Source organism: Hemicordylus capensis, chromosome 3, assembly GCF_027244095.1.
Source record: "Hemicordylus capensis ecotype Gifberg chromosome 3, rHemCap1.1.pri, whole genome shotgun sequence".
NCBI classification, from domain to species: Eukaryota; Metazoa; Chordata; class Lepidosauria; order Squamata; family Cordylidae; genus Hemicordylus; species Hemicordylus capensis.
In genome coordinates, this window is record NC_069659.1 from 102,598,045 (window position 1) to 102,613,665 (window position 15,621).

General features: G+C 41.9%; 1 protein-coding gene across 3 annotated transcripts in view; it reads left to right on the plus strand.

Moving 5' to 3' along the window:
• Positions 1–15,621, plus strand: part of CFAP47 (cilia and flagella associated protein 47) — a 503,999-nt gene that overhangs the window by 58,981 nt on the left and 429,397 nt on the right. For all 3 annotated transcript variants that reach the window (XM_053311021.1, XM_053311022.1, XM_053311023.1), the window contains exons 19-21: positions 2,454–2,531; positions 5,317–5,461; positions 12,750–12,838. In XM_053311021.1, coding sequence (XP_053166996.1) covers positions 2,454–2,531; positions 5,317–5,461; positions 12,750–12,838 — 312 coding nt within the window. The remainder of the gene's footprint in view (positions 1–2,453; positions 2,532–5,316; positions 5,462–12,749; positions 12,839–15,621) is intronic.

A 15,621-nucleotide genomic window follows, 5' to 3' on the forward strand; every position in this document is an offset into this window, starting at 1 on the left:
TAATCTAACTTTATGATGCCTAAAATGCTTTCCTGTTTAAACAATATAGGGGTAGCTAACCTCCATCAAATCTGTAGCGGGCTCTATAATAGATATGATGGAGGTTAACTACCCCTATATTTTTAATACTAACCAGGATTCAAACACTCAATCCAGGTGTGAAACCAGTTGGTGCAGATATAATCTGTAGTTGTGGTTAAAGATGTTTGGATCAAATTCATTCACACAGGAGGAGTTGGAGAGGAGAAGGAATAGATTTCATTGCCCACTCCTCCTCATTTTTTACTGTGGTTGAGGGATCAGTTATGTCTGTATTGGCCCTGAATGGGGATGACTTATTTATTTTAAAGTACTTATATAATTCTTTTCTATGTCAGCAATATCTAAAGTGACTAAAAATGAAATTTTATTGTATTTGATTTTATGAATATTTGATATTTCATTTTTAGTCACTTTAGATATTGCTGACACAAAAAAGAATTATATAAGTCAATCCTAATAAATTATTAAAACATGAGAAAAATTAAAATAAAGGTGGACCTGGTTACATACAGTCCCAACAACCACTGTTTCACACATCTGTGGTTGGGTAATTGAGACCTGGTATACGTGCATACAGGAATGGTTAATTTCCTACACATCTGTGGTTTTAGGGTGGCTGAAAATAATCTCCAAGATCATATCTGGCCACAATTTTGATGCAAGGAGCCATTTTGTGGCTCATTTGTAAAAAAATAAAATAAAAATCTAAATATTTTAAAAAACTTTTTAAAATAAATAAAATTTAATTTAAATTTAAAATAAATAATTTTTTTTTTGCAAAGAATTGGCCAAACTGGGATTTTGGGAGGGCATTGCTGCACTGCGGGAGACATGGAGAGCATGGTACATTACATTTTTGCTCCTATTACTGCTATTTTTAAAGATTTTTCCTGCCTTTTTTGTCAGCCAGGAACCTAACCCTCCAATTCCCATTCACTCAATGTAGTGTTATCTGTGGTTTTATCATTCACGGGCAGGATGATATGGGCAGGATGAAATGGGTAGGAACAAACCCCTGAGGATAATGAGGTCCACCTGTAAAACCAGCAGAAGAGTCAAGGAGCATAGCGGCTGCAAACTAATTCCCTCCAAATCTCTCTCGAGATTTTGCACAGTGCCAGACCAGGAGTGAGGGGTCAGCTGAACATCCTCAGAGAATGAATTCCAGAACCACGGTGCAATGCCCAAAAAGTCCTTGTCCCGCATACCCAGATATCTAATATCAGAAGTTGCAGGGACATGACAACCCTCTTCAGACATTCCTAATACTGAGTGTATTGCACACCGACTAGCCCTGTCCCCAGCACTGATGTGTTTCTTTGCCCAAATCCAGCCACTGCCAGGAGTTTCAACTTGATAATTCTTTAAGATAGCTTCAACTCTGAATATTCTGTGAAAAATACAGATTTGTCAATACTTTCAAGAATTTCAGCTAAGTGAATTGCAATATACATGCGCTTGCTTGCTTGCTTGCTCGCGCTCTCTCTCTCTCTCTCTCTCTCTCTCTCTCTGTTTTTGGGGCCTCCTGGCCCCCAAACCTCTTGGCTGCCAGTAGCAGCCAGTGAATGTCCAGCCAGAAGACAAGGGTTGTCTGTGGGGGAGGTAAGTGTTTTAAGGCTTCCTCCCCTGCGGTGTGGGGCCCTTTCTCCTTGATCTTGAGAAAGGGCTCTCTATTTTTAAACATTATTCTCATCAAGGTCAAAAGACATCTGTGCATTTAAACATCAGGGTAGCCTATCTGAGTTCATTTGGGGGATAAATGACATCCCCCTCGGAGATCACTCTTCTGTTGGCTATTCCAGTCAAAATCTGTGCTTGGCCCTCCTTACAAGGAGATGCTTTTGCCCAATTTTCTTTGGGTCAAATCACAAATAAAAAGGCACATTACATGCCTAAAATGCAATGCCATTGTGTTTGTATTGCCTTTTTAAACTCTTGTCCATATATTCATTTAAGGCTATGTATGAGATTATCTCGTCTCCCCACTGTGCCTTCCCCTATAGCAGGCCTGTTCAATTTAGGCCCCCTGCTGTTTTTGGACTACAGCTCCCGTAATCTCCAGTCACAGTGGCCAATAGCTGTGGATTAAGGGAGTTGTAGGCCAACATCTGCAGGAGGGCCAAAGTTGAGCAGGCCTGCATAGTATCTTCTACACCCACAGTGATTCACTTATTCTGGTCAATTTTGCTTCAACAATGACTGTTACGATTTAGCAGCTATAGTTACAAAGCAGTTACGTGTAAATTTGCAGTATATTAATGTAAAATTAGTTGCATTACAGAAAACATTTTATTTACTTATGCTTTATGTCAGCCCATATTGCTGGGAACATCCACATTACAAGGGTGCTTTTGCAAGGTTGATGTACTGTCAACATTGATCAATGTTTTCACTTTCTTCCCATGTTTTAGGTCGCAGTACGGCATGCAAAATCTTTGGAACTTAGAGTTGGTGGATCTGTAGATGTTCCTGACATAGACATCAGTGTGGTAAATATGTGACACTCTTCATCGTGCTTATTTTAGATTGATTACACACACACACACCCCGCTATCCATCCATCAATAATACTGGGTTTTGTATGAGTTGCCTGATATAAATGAGCTAGACTTTAAAAACAACAACAAAAACTAGAGCACCATTCAGCAAAGACTGAGCTCTTTTTAAAGTCTCATTAATTTCAGTGGGGGGAAATTTAAATATAGTTTGAACTGTAAAATGTAATGCTTAACTTTGACTGGATTATGTCCTTAAGTTGGTCTTCACATGATGGGAACAAATATTAGTACAGCAGTGTAGTATATATTCCAATGCTTTACTGTTTATCAAAATTGTGTAGTCACTTGTCTTTGCCTTGCACGGTAGACCATTAAGTAAATTGTTTCATTTGATCTCATGGTGAGTTCAAACAGCAGTTCAATGCCCATTACAGAAATTAAGACTCTTTCTTCCAAGAATGTTAAAAGGTTTTAGTACATTAAGGCTGCAATCCTGTACACACCTAACCTGGGAGTAAGTCCCAGTGAGCTCAGTGCAGTGCAATCATATGCAGTAGACTTGCATATGATTGTAAAATGTTACCCCATTATCATTGTCAATTACAGTGCTCCCATGACAAAGGATTAGGATGAATTTTTGCTCCTAAACCATAATATGCCTTTAATAGTAGATGGAATATAGGAAGCTGCCTTATACTGAGTCAGATCATTGGTCCATCTAGCTTAGTATTGTCTACACAGACTGGCAAGAGCTTCTCCAAGGCTGGAGGCAGGGGTGTGTCAGCCCTATTTTGGAGATGCCAGGGAGGAACTTGGGACCTTCTGCATGCAATCATGCAGATGCTCTTCCCAGAGTGACCCCATGCCCCTAAGGGCTCCCATACTCTTACTGTGCTCACATGTAGTCTCCCATTCAAATGCCATCCAGGGTAGACCCTACTTAGCAAAGGGGACAATTAATGCTTGCTACCACAAGTCCAGATATTAGGGGTGGTGGTAATGGGAAGTGACTAAGCATAAGAGAGAATATTGATAACTTGAATTCCATATAGACAAGTGAGCGAAAAGAATTTAATTTAGTACATCTGTTCCAAGATACTTTGGGGGAAATGGAGGAAAGAGGAATTGATGTGACTTAGAACAAGTAACTGACAAGTGACTGCTAAATTAACATAGGTTATTTTATTATTTATTTATTCATTCATTCAATTTCTATACCGCTCTTCCAAAAATGGCTCAGAGCAGTTTACACAGAGAAATAATAAATAAATAAGATGGATCCCTGTCCCCAAAGGGCTCACAATCTAAAAAGAAACACAAGATAGACACCAGCAACAGTCACTGGAGGTACTGTGCTGGAGGTGGATAGGGCCAGTTACTCTCCCCCTGCTAAATAAAGAGAATCACCATGCTAAAAGCTGCCTCTTTGCCAAGTTAGCAGGGGTTTTATTTTATCGTGTACCTTCAGACCATGGTGTAGCTTGTAGTTGAAAGGAAAGGGGATTATAAAAGGAGACATGGGAGTGGGTGTGAAGTACTGTAATAAAAGGTGCAGAGGTTGTGAATGGTTTTTTACCCTGATGAAACAATATTTATTTATTGCATTTATACCCCACTTGTGGTACTTGTAAAGTTTCCCAATGGTTTCCCATTGAGGCACTTACAAGATCCAGATTATTATTATTTACATTTTATATCCTGCTCTTCCTCCAAGGAGCCCAGAGCGGTGTACTACATACTTAAGTTTCTCCTCACAACAACCCTGTGAAGTAGGTTAGGCTGAGAGAGAAGTGACTGGCCCAGAGCCACCCCGCAAGTATCATGGCTGAATGGCGATTTGAACTTGGGTCTCCCTGGTCCTAGTCCAGCACTCTAACCACTACACCATGCTGGCTCCGATAGATCTAGCTTCAGCAAGGTTTATCATGGTGTAGCTTGTAGTTGATTTACAATAGCTTGTAAATCAGAAATGAAAGACTGTTCATCAGCATTCTCTTTAAGAGCATAAAGCTGGTCAATTTCACAGCAGAGGGAGACCTTTTGCAGCCTGTGATTTTGCATTCAGTTGTGGCGGTTATAAAGGTAAAGTGTACCATCATGTTGATTTCGACTCATGGGCCCACTGAGCCAGGTTTTCTTTGGTAGAATACAGGAGGGGTTATCATTGCCTCCAGTATGAGATGATGCCTTTCACTATCTTCCTGTTTTGCTGTTGCCTAGTATAGGTGTTTCCCATAGTCTGGGAAACATACCAGTGGGGATTCGAACCGGCAACCTTCTGCTTGTTAGTCAAGCATTTCCCCACTGTGCCACTTAAGGTTACTGTGGTGGTTGTAGGTAATTTTAATTTAATATACTAGCCTTCCCTCCTCTGCCCCCTTGGGTGTACCTCTCAATTCCAGGGTCTATCCATTTGGGAGTGTTGCTGTTTTCTCTACGGTGTTTTCTGTTTTACAGTGTTTTCTGTTTTCTCTACAGTGGTATCATAGACTTAATAGGTCAGATGGTAAAAGCCTGCCTCTTGATGCTGAGAGCAGCTTGGAAATAGAGGCAGTGGTTGACATCTTGACTAAAGTATTCAACAGAGTCCTATAGAAATTAAGTAACTCCTGAGTAATACAATTTAGAGTCTGGATATTAGTGAGTGAAGTAATCAAGCACTGTCATATGTTCTATCTTGAGGATTTAGTTCTCTTCCTCAGTATGATTGTCCGCAGATCTGCTTACCTATCTCTGTCCTAAGTAATTCAAGTATTTGTTTGTTCTCTTCTTAAAGTGCTCCTTCAATTTCCCTGGTGTTTATGTTGGTTCTACCCAAGAAATTCCATTTTTTATTGAGAACAAAGGGAAGGCATGTGCTAGAGTGACAATGGATTTATCCAGACACGAGGACTTTGAACTGCATTTTACTCTTCAGCCAGGTATTTGCTTTTGTTTTAGAACTGTAATTATCTGGAAAATGTTTCTTGGGTAAAAGAAGGAAAGCTTAAATATTCCTAAAGTAAAAATCACACTTTTTAGAAATAAACTTAAAGTAGCTTGTTATTGCATGAATAAGGGGAAAACTTATCAGGTGTCCTGTCAAACGACAAACAAGTATTTAAACATGCATCCAGTGAGCTGTGATTGGTAAAATGGTTAAAGCTTTTCATCCTAACTATGATGAAACCAGGGCCAACCATTAGTAGCATTGCCTGTGAACTCCTGACTCTTTGTGTCCCAGAGGAGAGCAACACCTTCCAGGAAAGTATGTAGGACCACCACCTCCTCCTCCTCCTCCTCCTCCTCCTCCTTCATCATCATTCTATTTCTACACCGCCCTTCCAGAAATGGCTCAGGGCAGTTTACACAGAGAAATAACAAACAAATAAGATGGAACCCTGTCCCCACGGGCTCACATTCTAAAATGATAGACACCAGCAACTAAGATAGACACTAGCAACAGTCACTGGAAGTACTGTGCTGGGAGTGGATGGGGCCAGTTACTCTCCCCCTGCTAAATAAAGAGAACCATCACAGTAAAAAGTGCCTCTTTTTGCCCAGTTAGCAGGGGCCTAGTTAAGTAAAAATGTGGACCTAAGTAATTCTAGCAGCTGATCTCTGGGATGAAATGCTGTCAGTGGATAAGTGCAATATATATGGGAAAATAGAATAGTGGATTAAAGCGCAGTGAGTTTATAGTAATTTAGCACAAGCTGTACTGTGTTCACTAGAGCTAAGTCCCATTGGGTTCAGTGGAACTTCTTCATTGGTAAGTTGGTTTTAAAAAAAAAAATTGACAGGATAACCCTGTTAATCATGGACCCGGCACCTGCCGTTTCACGTATCTGTGGTTTGGCTTCGGAGTTCAAAGTACGTACATACGTACGTAATATTTATTTGGTCCTTGACCAGCAGTATTACAAATACAGACATTAAAAAAATAAGCTAAACATTAGCACATATTTTACAAAGAATATAACAGTATTTAGCCACAGTTCTAATTTTATCTTCATCACATAGAGAAAATAAAAACCTCAATAAAACATCATCTGCTCTTCCATTAAAATCTATCAGAAGGGGAGAAAGTAGCTTTCCTCTGGCTTCATCATAGACGCTACAGTGTAAAAAGGCATGTGCTATTGTTTCAACACAGCCCTTAACACAAGGACATACACGATTCGCCAGGGGAATTCCTGCATATCTACCAAACAGAACTGCCGACGGAAGGACATCCAACCTGGCCAGCGTCATGGCTCGTTTATATTCAGGAATCGTAACTACCTGGAGATAGAGGGCCAAATTAAATCCACTCAGTTGGTTGCCCAGGAACGGTCTTTTAGATATCTGGGAAATTTCATATTGCAACTCAATATCCATTAGGCGTTGAATAATTTGGATACGAGCTCTGTCGTAACCAAGCTCTTGTATGGCCTCTAAGGAGTATCCACAGCGGGCCAGCTTATCAATGGCCTCAGTGTGCCATCTAAATTTAAAGGAGTCCTGTTTTATAAACACAACCAACCCTCCTGGAAAAAAAAAAATTTTTTTAACCAGTAAAGAATAATGACTCTCCATAAGCATGTCTGTAGCCTAATCATTCCAACCTCTCTTCTCAGAGCCACCATGGGGGCACATCTGGGAACAGCCAGTACAGCTCTTAAAATTTTTGACTGCAGTGCCTCCAAAGGATCAAGATTTTTAACTATGCCCAACTGAGCTCCATAAAAAAGTTGAGGCAAAACCTTTGCCGAGAATAGTTGTACCATGGCTGGAACGTAGGATGCACCCTTAGTGTAATAGTAAGAGAGTATTGATTTAACTACTGGTTTGGCCTTTAAAATTGCCGAATCAAGATGAGGTTTATGTGAACAGGAAGAATGAAATAGAACTCTTAAATCCCTAAAGGACTTAACTGCTCTGTCCTATGTGATTGACCACTGATGCCCTCTGGGCCAGCAAAGACCATGACTTTTGTCTTTTGATAATTGATCTCCAAGTTCTCCTGTGTACAGTATTTATCTAACAGAAGGAGAGCACGCTTTAGGCCAATTGGAGTTAGCAAAAGAATCGCCATATCATCCGCATATAATAGAACGGAGATATGCCTATTCGCGATCTTGGGAGGATGCGTGGAAGGTGAGGAAATAAAAGAGACTATAGAATTGATATACAGGTTAAATAGCATGGGGGCCAGTATACATCCTTGGTGGACCCCTCTATCTGAGGGGATTGCAGCAGTCAAAGCCCCTTGGAGGTTGTAACGTACCTTTAGAGTGGAACCAGAATATAGAGTAAAAATTAACAAGAGCAGTCTTTTCTTGATGCCCAAATCCCAGAGTCTTTTCTAGAGTCTTTCTTGAGGGATAAGGTCGAACGCTGATTTTAAATCAACAAAGGCTGCAAAAAGTCCTCTATGTTGCTTCGTTGAATACTTAGCCGACAGGAATTGAAGAACCAGGGCATGATCCAAAGTGGATCTCCCCACTCTAAAGCCTGCCTGCTCTAGAGCCAGGATATCCCTTTCTTCAAGCCAATCTTTTAGCTTTAAGTACAGATGTTTAGCATATATTCTGCTAATTATGCTTAGCAAGCTGATTGGACGATAATTTTTTGGATCGCTCCTAAGTCCTTTTTTATGAATTGGGACCACTATAGCTACTCGTACTTTCCACTCATTTGGTATTAACGCTGTTACATCTATAGCCGTGAAGAGAGAGGAGAGGAGTGGGGAGTTCAAAGTGAATTCCAATACTAATTATTATTAGAATAGATTCTCCAGCATATTTTTAAACTTAAATGTATGGTAAATTGGGGCTCTGGTGAAGGTACGTTCCAAACCTGTGATACGTTGTTCTTGAAGCCTTAAACTGTTCTGATAGGTAGTATGGTATAGTTTATCAAGATTCCAAAAGACATCAAGTGTCATGTGGAAGAGTCAAAGACTACAAAAATCTTCGAAAGTTTCTGAAATAGACAAGATTTATTGGTTTTATCTGTGACCTGAACTTTAGGCCAGACGTGTAGTAGGTCCATGTAGGTACGGCCAGTTCTTTCATTCTTATTCTCTCTATGTGGGAACACACAGAAGTCCTGAACTTTCACTTTCTGTGGCTCCCTATGTTGACTTTCACTTTTTGTAATACTGGTTGAAACTATCGATGATAATACTACTAGGAGTCTGTATGCTGTAGTGGACCCACTGATTCTGGGTTGTTGGTTGTCTCCTTATCTGCAATCATAGGTTGCAGATAATCCTGGCAGCAATCTGCCAGAATTGTTCCACATTTAGAGACTCGAACATATGAAACTAACTTGTACTGATTCAGACCATTGGTTTATCTAGCATAGTAATGTCTACTCAGACAGGCAACAATTCTCCAGAGTTTTGTACCAGAGGCTGTTCCTACCATTTGATACCTTTAGTTAGAGATACTAGGGATTGACCTGGAGCATTTTGTATGTAAAGTTTTATGCTCTATCCCTGCCCCCCTCTATAGTTGGTGAGTGAGTGCTAGCACCATCTCAACAAGCTCATATTTCAAAAAAAGTTGCTCAGTCAAGTGAATGCTCAGCCAAGTGTTGCTCAGACTATCCTTTCTTGCAACTAAACTTGGGAAGTAAACTTATCTTCTTGGCCTTTGTCTATTTTTTTTAGGTATAGTGTTGTAGGGATTGCCTTCCAGACCTGAGTCTTTGTCAGTCATTTAAAGACACAGCATTTTTGTCTTTCTTTCCCTGGTGAGACGCTTTGACATGTAGTGTGGTTATTGTCTGCTTTTTTCTCCTAAGGCCCTATCCTAGTTTTCCTTCCCTGGAAAAAATGATATCTCTTTATCCCCAAGATATTCCACTTCATTTGAGATGAAGGTTTTGGCTCAATATGTCATGCAGGCATCATTCTGGATTGTTATGCTTCTGTGGATTACTTTATAAAACAACTTTACTATGTGGCTTAAAGTTCAGGTTCAGTTTAAGAATTGCCTCAGAATGATTTATGCAGTATGGAATATGTATCACATGGAAGTCAAACCAGTTTTCTTCATTGCATAATCATTAGTTAATCATTTGTGTGATCCAAACTTGGAATTTGTATATCCTTGCAAATCTTCCAGAATAGCATTTCACCAGTATGTGGGGACTTAAAAATGCAGAGATATGGTGAAATAATTACTCAGTGAATTCACCATGTGCAGGCTTCTACATTTTCATTGGCCATGATGAGTGTGCTGCTACCACCCTCTGGGGAACATGATGAGCCCTATCCACCACCCAACTTTGAAGCTGTAAAGGAGGATGGGGGTCACCCCTGTAGTTGTGCAACACTTCCCTGCCCCCTCTCCAAGTCAAAGAGTGACAGGAAGGCTGGGGGTTTGGTAGTTACATTGCTGAGGTGCCTGGAGCACCTCACCAGCACAGGGCTAAACAGACCAGCCCCCCCACCCTCCAGGTCTAGGTTACGAAATGGAGGTGGGCAGGACTTGTTTGCATTTAGGAGGCCCTCTGGGTGCTCAGTAAGGTAGATAGATAGATATCTTTATTTCGGTCATTGACCAGTGGTGCTCAGCAGAGGCGTAACTATAGGGGGGCAGGGGGGGCACGTGCCCCGGGCGCCATCTTTTCTGGTCACATGGGGGGCGCCGCCATGACAAAAAATTTTTTTTTAATTTTTTTTAATTTTTTGTTAATACAAATGTTTCCTGCTCAGTGCAGCAGCGCTGCAGCAGTCAAGGGAGCACGTTGGCGCCCCCTCCCCCACGAGCGGTCCCTTCCGCGCCGCCCGCCCCCCCCCATTGCTTTGCTGGAGCCTGGCGGCCAGTCAGTGGCCTGGCTTGGTGGCGGCGGGCGCTTGCGAGGAAAAACCTAAGTATAATGTAGTATGTTGGGGGGTGGGGGGGGCGCGGGGGGGCGCCATTTCAGTGCTTGCCCCAGGTGCCGTTTTCCCTAGTTACGCCTCTGGTGCTCAGTAAGTGCAGAGCCAAAGCAAGCCTCCTGCTTCCCTGCTCTAGCTCTGTTGGAGTGGGAAGTAAGAGGCTCGCTTTGACTCTGCAACTGTCAGGTACTGTGAGCACCTTTGCTTTCATCTTAGCCATGGAGCCAGAAGGTGGAGGTCATGTTTTGGTTTCCGGGTTTGTGAGAAGTGCCTTGCAAACACAGGGCATTGTCTCTGTCCTGCATTTTGGCAGTGCAATATCAGATTGGGACAAGATGTTGTGCCTTCAGACAGGGGCTTGGTAGCCAGCTAGCATTTGTTGACATTAAATCATATGACCGTTGACCAATGCTGGTGCCAGGCTGCTGGGGTCCTAGGCAACGTCTTGCACTGGGTGTCCCATAAAATGCTGGGCACTTGTCCCCCAAGTTTACCAGAGGCTCCTTCCACTCTCCCCATTGATGAATGGGGGAAGGATGTGGTAACAGTTCCTCTCCTACTACTATCTGAGGAAGGTGGAAAAGGAGCCACTGCCACATCTTTCCCCCATTTGCACGTGGATGGGTGACAAGAAGAAGAGGAGCTGCTGCTGCTGAATCCCACAGTGGCAGCTCTTCCTTCTCCTACCCTCCTTACCAACCAATGAGATTTCTCACAAAGGTCTGACTAGGGGCCTGAAAAGGCAGAACATTAAATATTGTCATTAAGTAAATATCCCTGCATTGTTGCTGTAGCCTTTGGGAGAAAGCCCATTGGCCTGTGTAGAGGGTGGGAGAAGGAGGATATGAAGTCTCTTGGCCAAGAGACTTGTGCAGCAGCAGCAGCAGCAGCAGCACTAGCAGCAGTAGCTTCTTGTTCTGCTGTTTTCATTGGCAATAGGAACATCCCCTAGCGGTCCCACAATGGTGTAAGGGCTCTAGGGTGTGTTCCCATTTCTACGTAGATGAGATGCCAGGTGCAGTGGCAGCACATGTCTCTCAGCTGCCTGGCACCAAAGCTGCTATTGGTACTGGGGGTTCAAGGGTTGGCCTAGCTAGGTGAGCATGTGGGTGTGGGCCCTTGCCTAGTCTAGTGCCTGACTTACCTGGCCCCGATGCCACCTTTTGCATATGTCAAAACCAACTTGGGGTGCTGTTACCATATGAGAAATGAGATAAATAAAGTTGTATGAAACAGTCTTCATTTTTGCCTGATATGTTAAACAGAAATCATGACCAACTTAGGCATTAAGAATGGAAAAGTAACACTCCTGATATAGAAAGCCATTAGGGTTGTGCCTAAACTGCAGTTTGAAGTGTGGTTCAAGAACCTTTTATGAAAATGGACAGAGAACTTTAAGAACAAGGAGAGTTGGTCCTTACCTGCTCCTCCATCCCATGCAGTTTCCTTCTGGGGTGGTGCACTCTTCAGTAACACCCTGTGCGGCACCATCACACACGTGGCATCCATGCATGTGCAGATGCCATATGTGTGGTCAGCATGGTATTGCTGACCATGTAAATGGCACCCGTGTATGCGTGGACACTGTGTGCATCTGTCACCATGTGGGCGGTTATTGGGACGTGTGCCACCCTAGCAGGAAGCTGCATGGGTTGGAAGAGCAGGTAAGGACTTACTATCCTTGTTCTTAAAGTTCCCTGTCCAATTGTCTAAAAAGTGCTCGAATCGCACTTCAGGCACATCCCTAAAAGCCATATACTATTCTTCATGTTTTTGATATTTTAGTGAACTTTGAAGTGCTTTAAAGTTCAGCTTATGTCAAGATTGCTCATGATTGTTTATTTCTGTCTTTGCCTATAAGCATCACTGCTGTTTATACACCACAGGGAATATGCTTGTTCTGCTGCTGCTATCTGAGAGAGTTTTGTGGTAGTTGAGAAAGAAGACTGTAAATACATTTTAAAATACTATAGCAATTTTAATGGTTCACAAAATGATTGTGGATAATGTCTCCTGTATCCCAAGGGAGGTTTTACACACAATCCTAAACTTGTGTGTTTGAGAGGTGTATCCTATTTAATTTAATAAGCCTTAACTTCCTGATGCATCCAAGTCTTCAAGAATAAGATTAAATGTTTTATTATTCTCGGAGTCCTCCTTTCTCACCACCACTGAGTTTTTGTGCAGTGATGCACAGAAACTAGCAATTCTGGAATGGAATATGTTTGCTGAGTTACCTCTGCCTACTGCACCCAAGTTCTTAGCAGAAGTCTATGGAATCCTAGTTCTGTAAAACGAATCAATGCAAATGATTAACAACTCTTATGATTATGCAACTCTTTGTTTTCTGATTATAGAGCATGCATCTGAGAGTTCTCGGGTGTATTCTGTGATCATTGAACCGAATTCAACTTTGCAATGTGCACTGAATTTTACACCAAAAGAAGTAAGTTTGTGTGACAATTATTAGCACACTAATTTTTACTAGAGGGGGAAAGGATTTGCTCTATGCTATGCTTAAGACACCTGCTAATGGCATCTTAGTCACTTAATTGTTTAGGTTGTAAACCGCACTGAGATTTTATATGGGTTGGTAGGTTGGTGGGTAGATAGTAGGGGTGTGCATGGACCGGTCCTGGGCCATGCAAGAGGCCTCCGGACCGGTCCGGAATTTGGGTGGTCCGGCAGGGTGGGGAGTATGGCTTTAAGGGCGAGGGGGTAGTACTTATCCCTCTTCCCCCTCCGGCGCTGGACTTTGTTAAAATGTTTTTGGGGTGGCAGAGTTCCTCCCTGCCGCCCCTGCCCCCGTTGTTGTCTCCCGAGAATACAAGCAGTAGAAGCTGGCGCCATGCATGTGCCCACCGCGGCGTTGCCGCATGCACGCCGCATACGTCATTGTGATGTATGCGGTGCGCCGGTGACGGGCGTGCACGCGCCACGACGGGCGCATGTGTGGCGCCAGCTTCTACCGCTTGTATTCTCGGGAGACAACGATGGTGGCAGGGGCAGCAGAGAGGAACTCTGCTGCCCCAAAAACGTTTTAGCAAAGTCCAGCGCCGGAGGGGGAAGAGCGGCGGTGGGGGGTAAGTACTACCCCCCTGCCCTTAAAGCCACACTCCACTCAGTGCCGGACCACGCCTCCGTGGTTCCGTGCACATCCCTAGTAGGTAGGTAGGTAGATAGAAAAGCAGCTTGTAAATAATAACAATGAATCCTTCAAATAACTATCCTAGAATATTCTGAAAAGTTATCTTGTGTATGGATAGGACAGATCCTTGTCATATATTGTCCATCTTATTTTCCAGTACATCAATTTATATTCAGTTTTTATCGTGAGTTATAGTACAATATCAGTCATCTTCAGTTCAGGCATTTCAGTTACAGATACTGTGTGTCTGAAATATGCTAGCTAAATATAAAAATTTGTATGTGTTTATATTAAAAAAACAAAATTCTAAAGGACCCTGGAAACAGTATAGGTGGCCCTTGTTATCTTCTGGATCATGGTTTTGTGTATCTGCAGTTGGGTCTTAGGAGGGACCCAGTTTCTAGATTCATGGTTTTAAAATAGGCAAAATTAGCCACTCAGCGGATCCTGGGTGGCTGGAAATGACTTCCAATGTCATTTGTAGCTGCCATCCTGTGGCATGGAGCCATTTTGTGTGTCTTTTTCCTCTGATAATTTTTTTCTGAGAATTTTTGGAAAAATTCATGAAAATTTGGAGGATTTGTGGGTTTGGGGGGGGTCTTGCTGGTGAGCTGGAGAGCAAGGTACTGTTGATTTATCTCCTTTATTTCTGCTTTTTTGCACCCCCCCTTTTTTTAGCCTAAGGAACCTAACCCCTGGATTCCCATAGGGGTAAGGTTTTATTATTCACAGTTTCTATATTTGTGCCTATAGGTGAGAACGGAGCCCTTGGGAATAATGAGGGCCACTTTTAATTAGCTGTTATAATATTTATACATAATGTAAACCATTTTAAATATGAATACATGTTCTGTTAGCAAAGTACTGCATATGGCAGAATTTTAACTGATGCTTAGTCTGCCTTTTTACTAATTACTATTTATTAAATTCAGCTGTCTTGTATGTTTGTGTATGTTTGTGTGTATATTGATGATTCTAAAATTTTGATGGATTGCATACTCCTCCCAAGGTCTCAGACAATTGCAAGTACATCCCCCCACCCCATGCAAGCAATAATTTATTATTTTACATTTAACAGAGAGAGGCTGGCTTATAGGAAACTAAAAGAATATCCCAAGAATGCCCTCAAGTACCCTGAGGTTTTACAAACCTGTTTGGGGATCACTGGTCTGTCTTTCTCTGTCTGTGATCTGTCTCTGTCTCGGTCTGTGGTTTGTATCTCATCTTCCTTCTAAAAGTTCTAGATTGATCTTTTTTCCACATAACCTTACAAAGGAGGTTAGGCTGAGGGACAGTGACATGCTCAGCACCACCCACTAAACTTGAGCAGGCATTAGAATCCAAGCCTTTCTGATCGCGGTTTAGGTCCAGGTTATCTTAGAGAGCGCTTTCTTCTACATGATCCCCACAGCAGGTTAAGGTCATCTGAGGAGGTTCATCTCCAGTTACCACCAATGCATCTGGTGGTGACTCAAAGGCAGGCGTTCTCTGTAGCAGATCCTGGGCTGTGGAATGCACTCCCTGCAGAAATTCATAATCTGAATTCACTATTGGCCTTCAGAAGAGCCCTTAAGACCTATCTGATTTAAACTGTAAATATTTGGCCTGGTTTTCCAGGGTTTTAAAACTGTTTTAAATGTTTTAATTGTTAGTTGGTTTTATATTGTTTTTATAGTTTTTGATTTTAACTGTTAATTGATTTTGGTAGTTTTTATTTTAATGTAAACTGCCCTGAGCCATTTTCGGAAGGGCGGTATAGAAATCAAATAAATAAATAAATAAATTCAGTATGATTATTGTCACATGGGCTTTAATAAGGCAGCATGTTTTAAAATGTATTTAACAGTGTAGGAAAGACTGATCATCTTAACAGGCAAAAATTGGCTGATTGAACTCTTACTGAGTAGGGATGTACTTTGAATTGAGGATTTAATAGGAGATACATATATATGTTCTTACTCGGATCCCTTGAGATACAGTGTTTATTTACAGAATTATTCTGTTAGAACTGCACCACATATTGTGGATATCATTTTTCAGTTTAAAATAAACATGATACTCAGCAGTCTTTTAAAATGCCT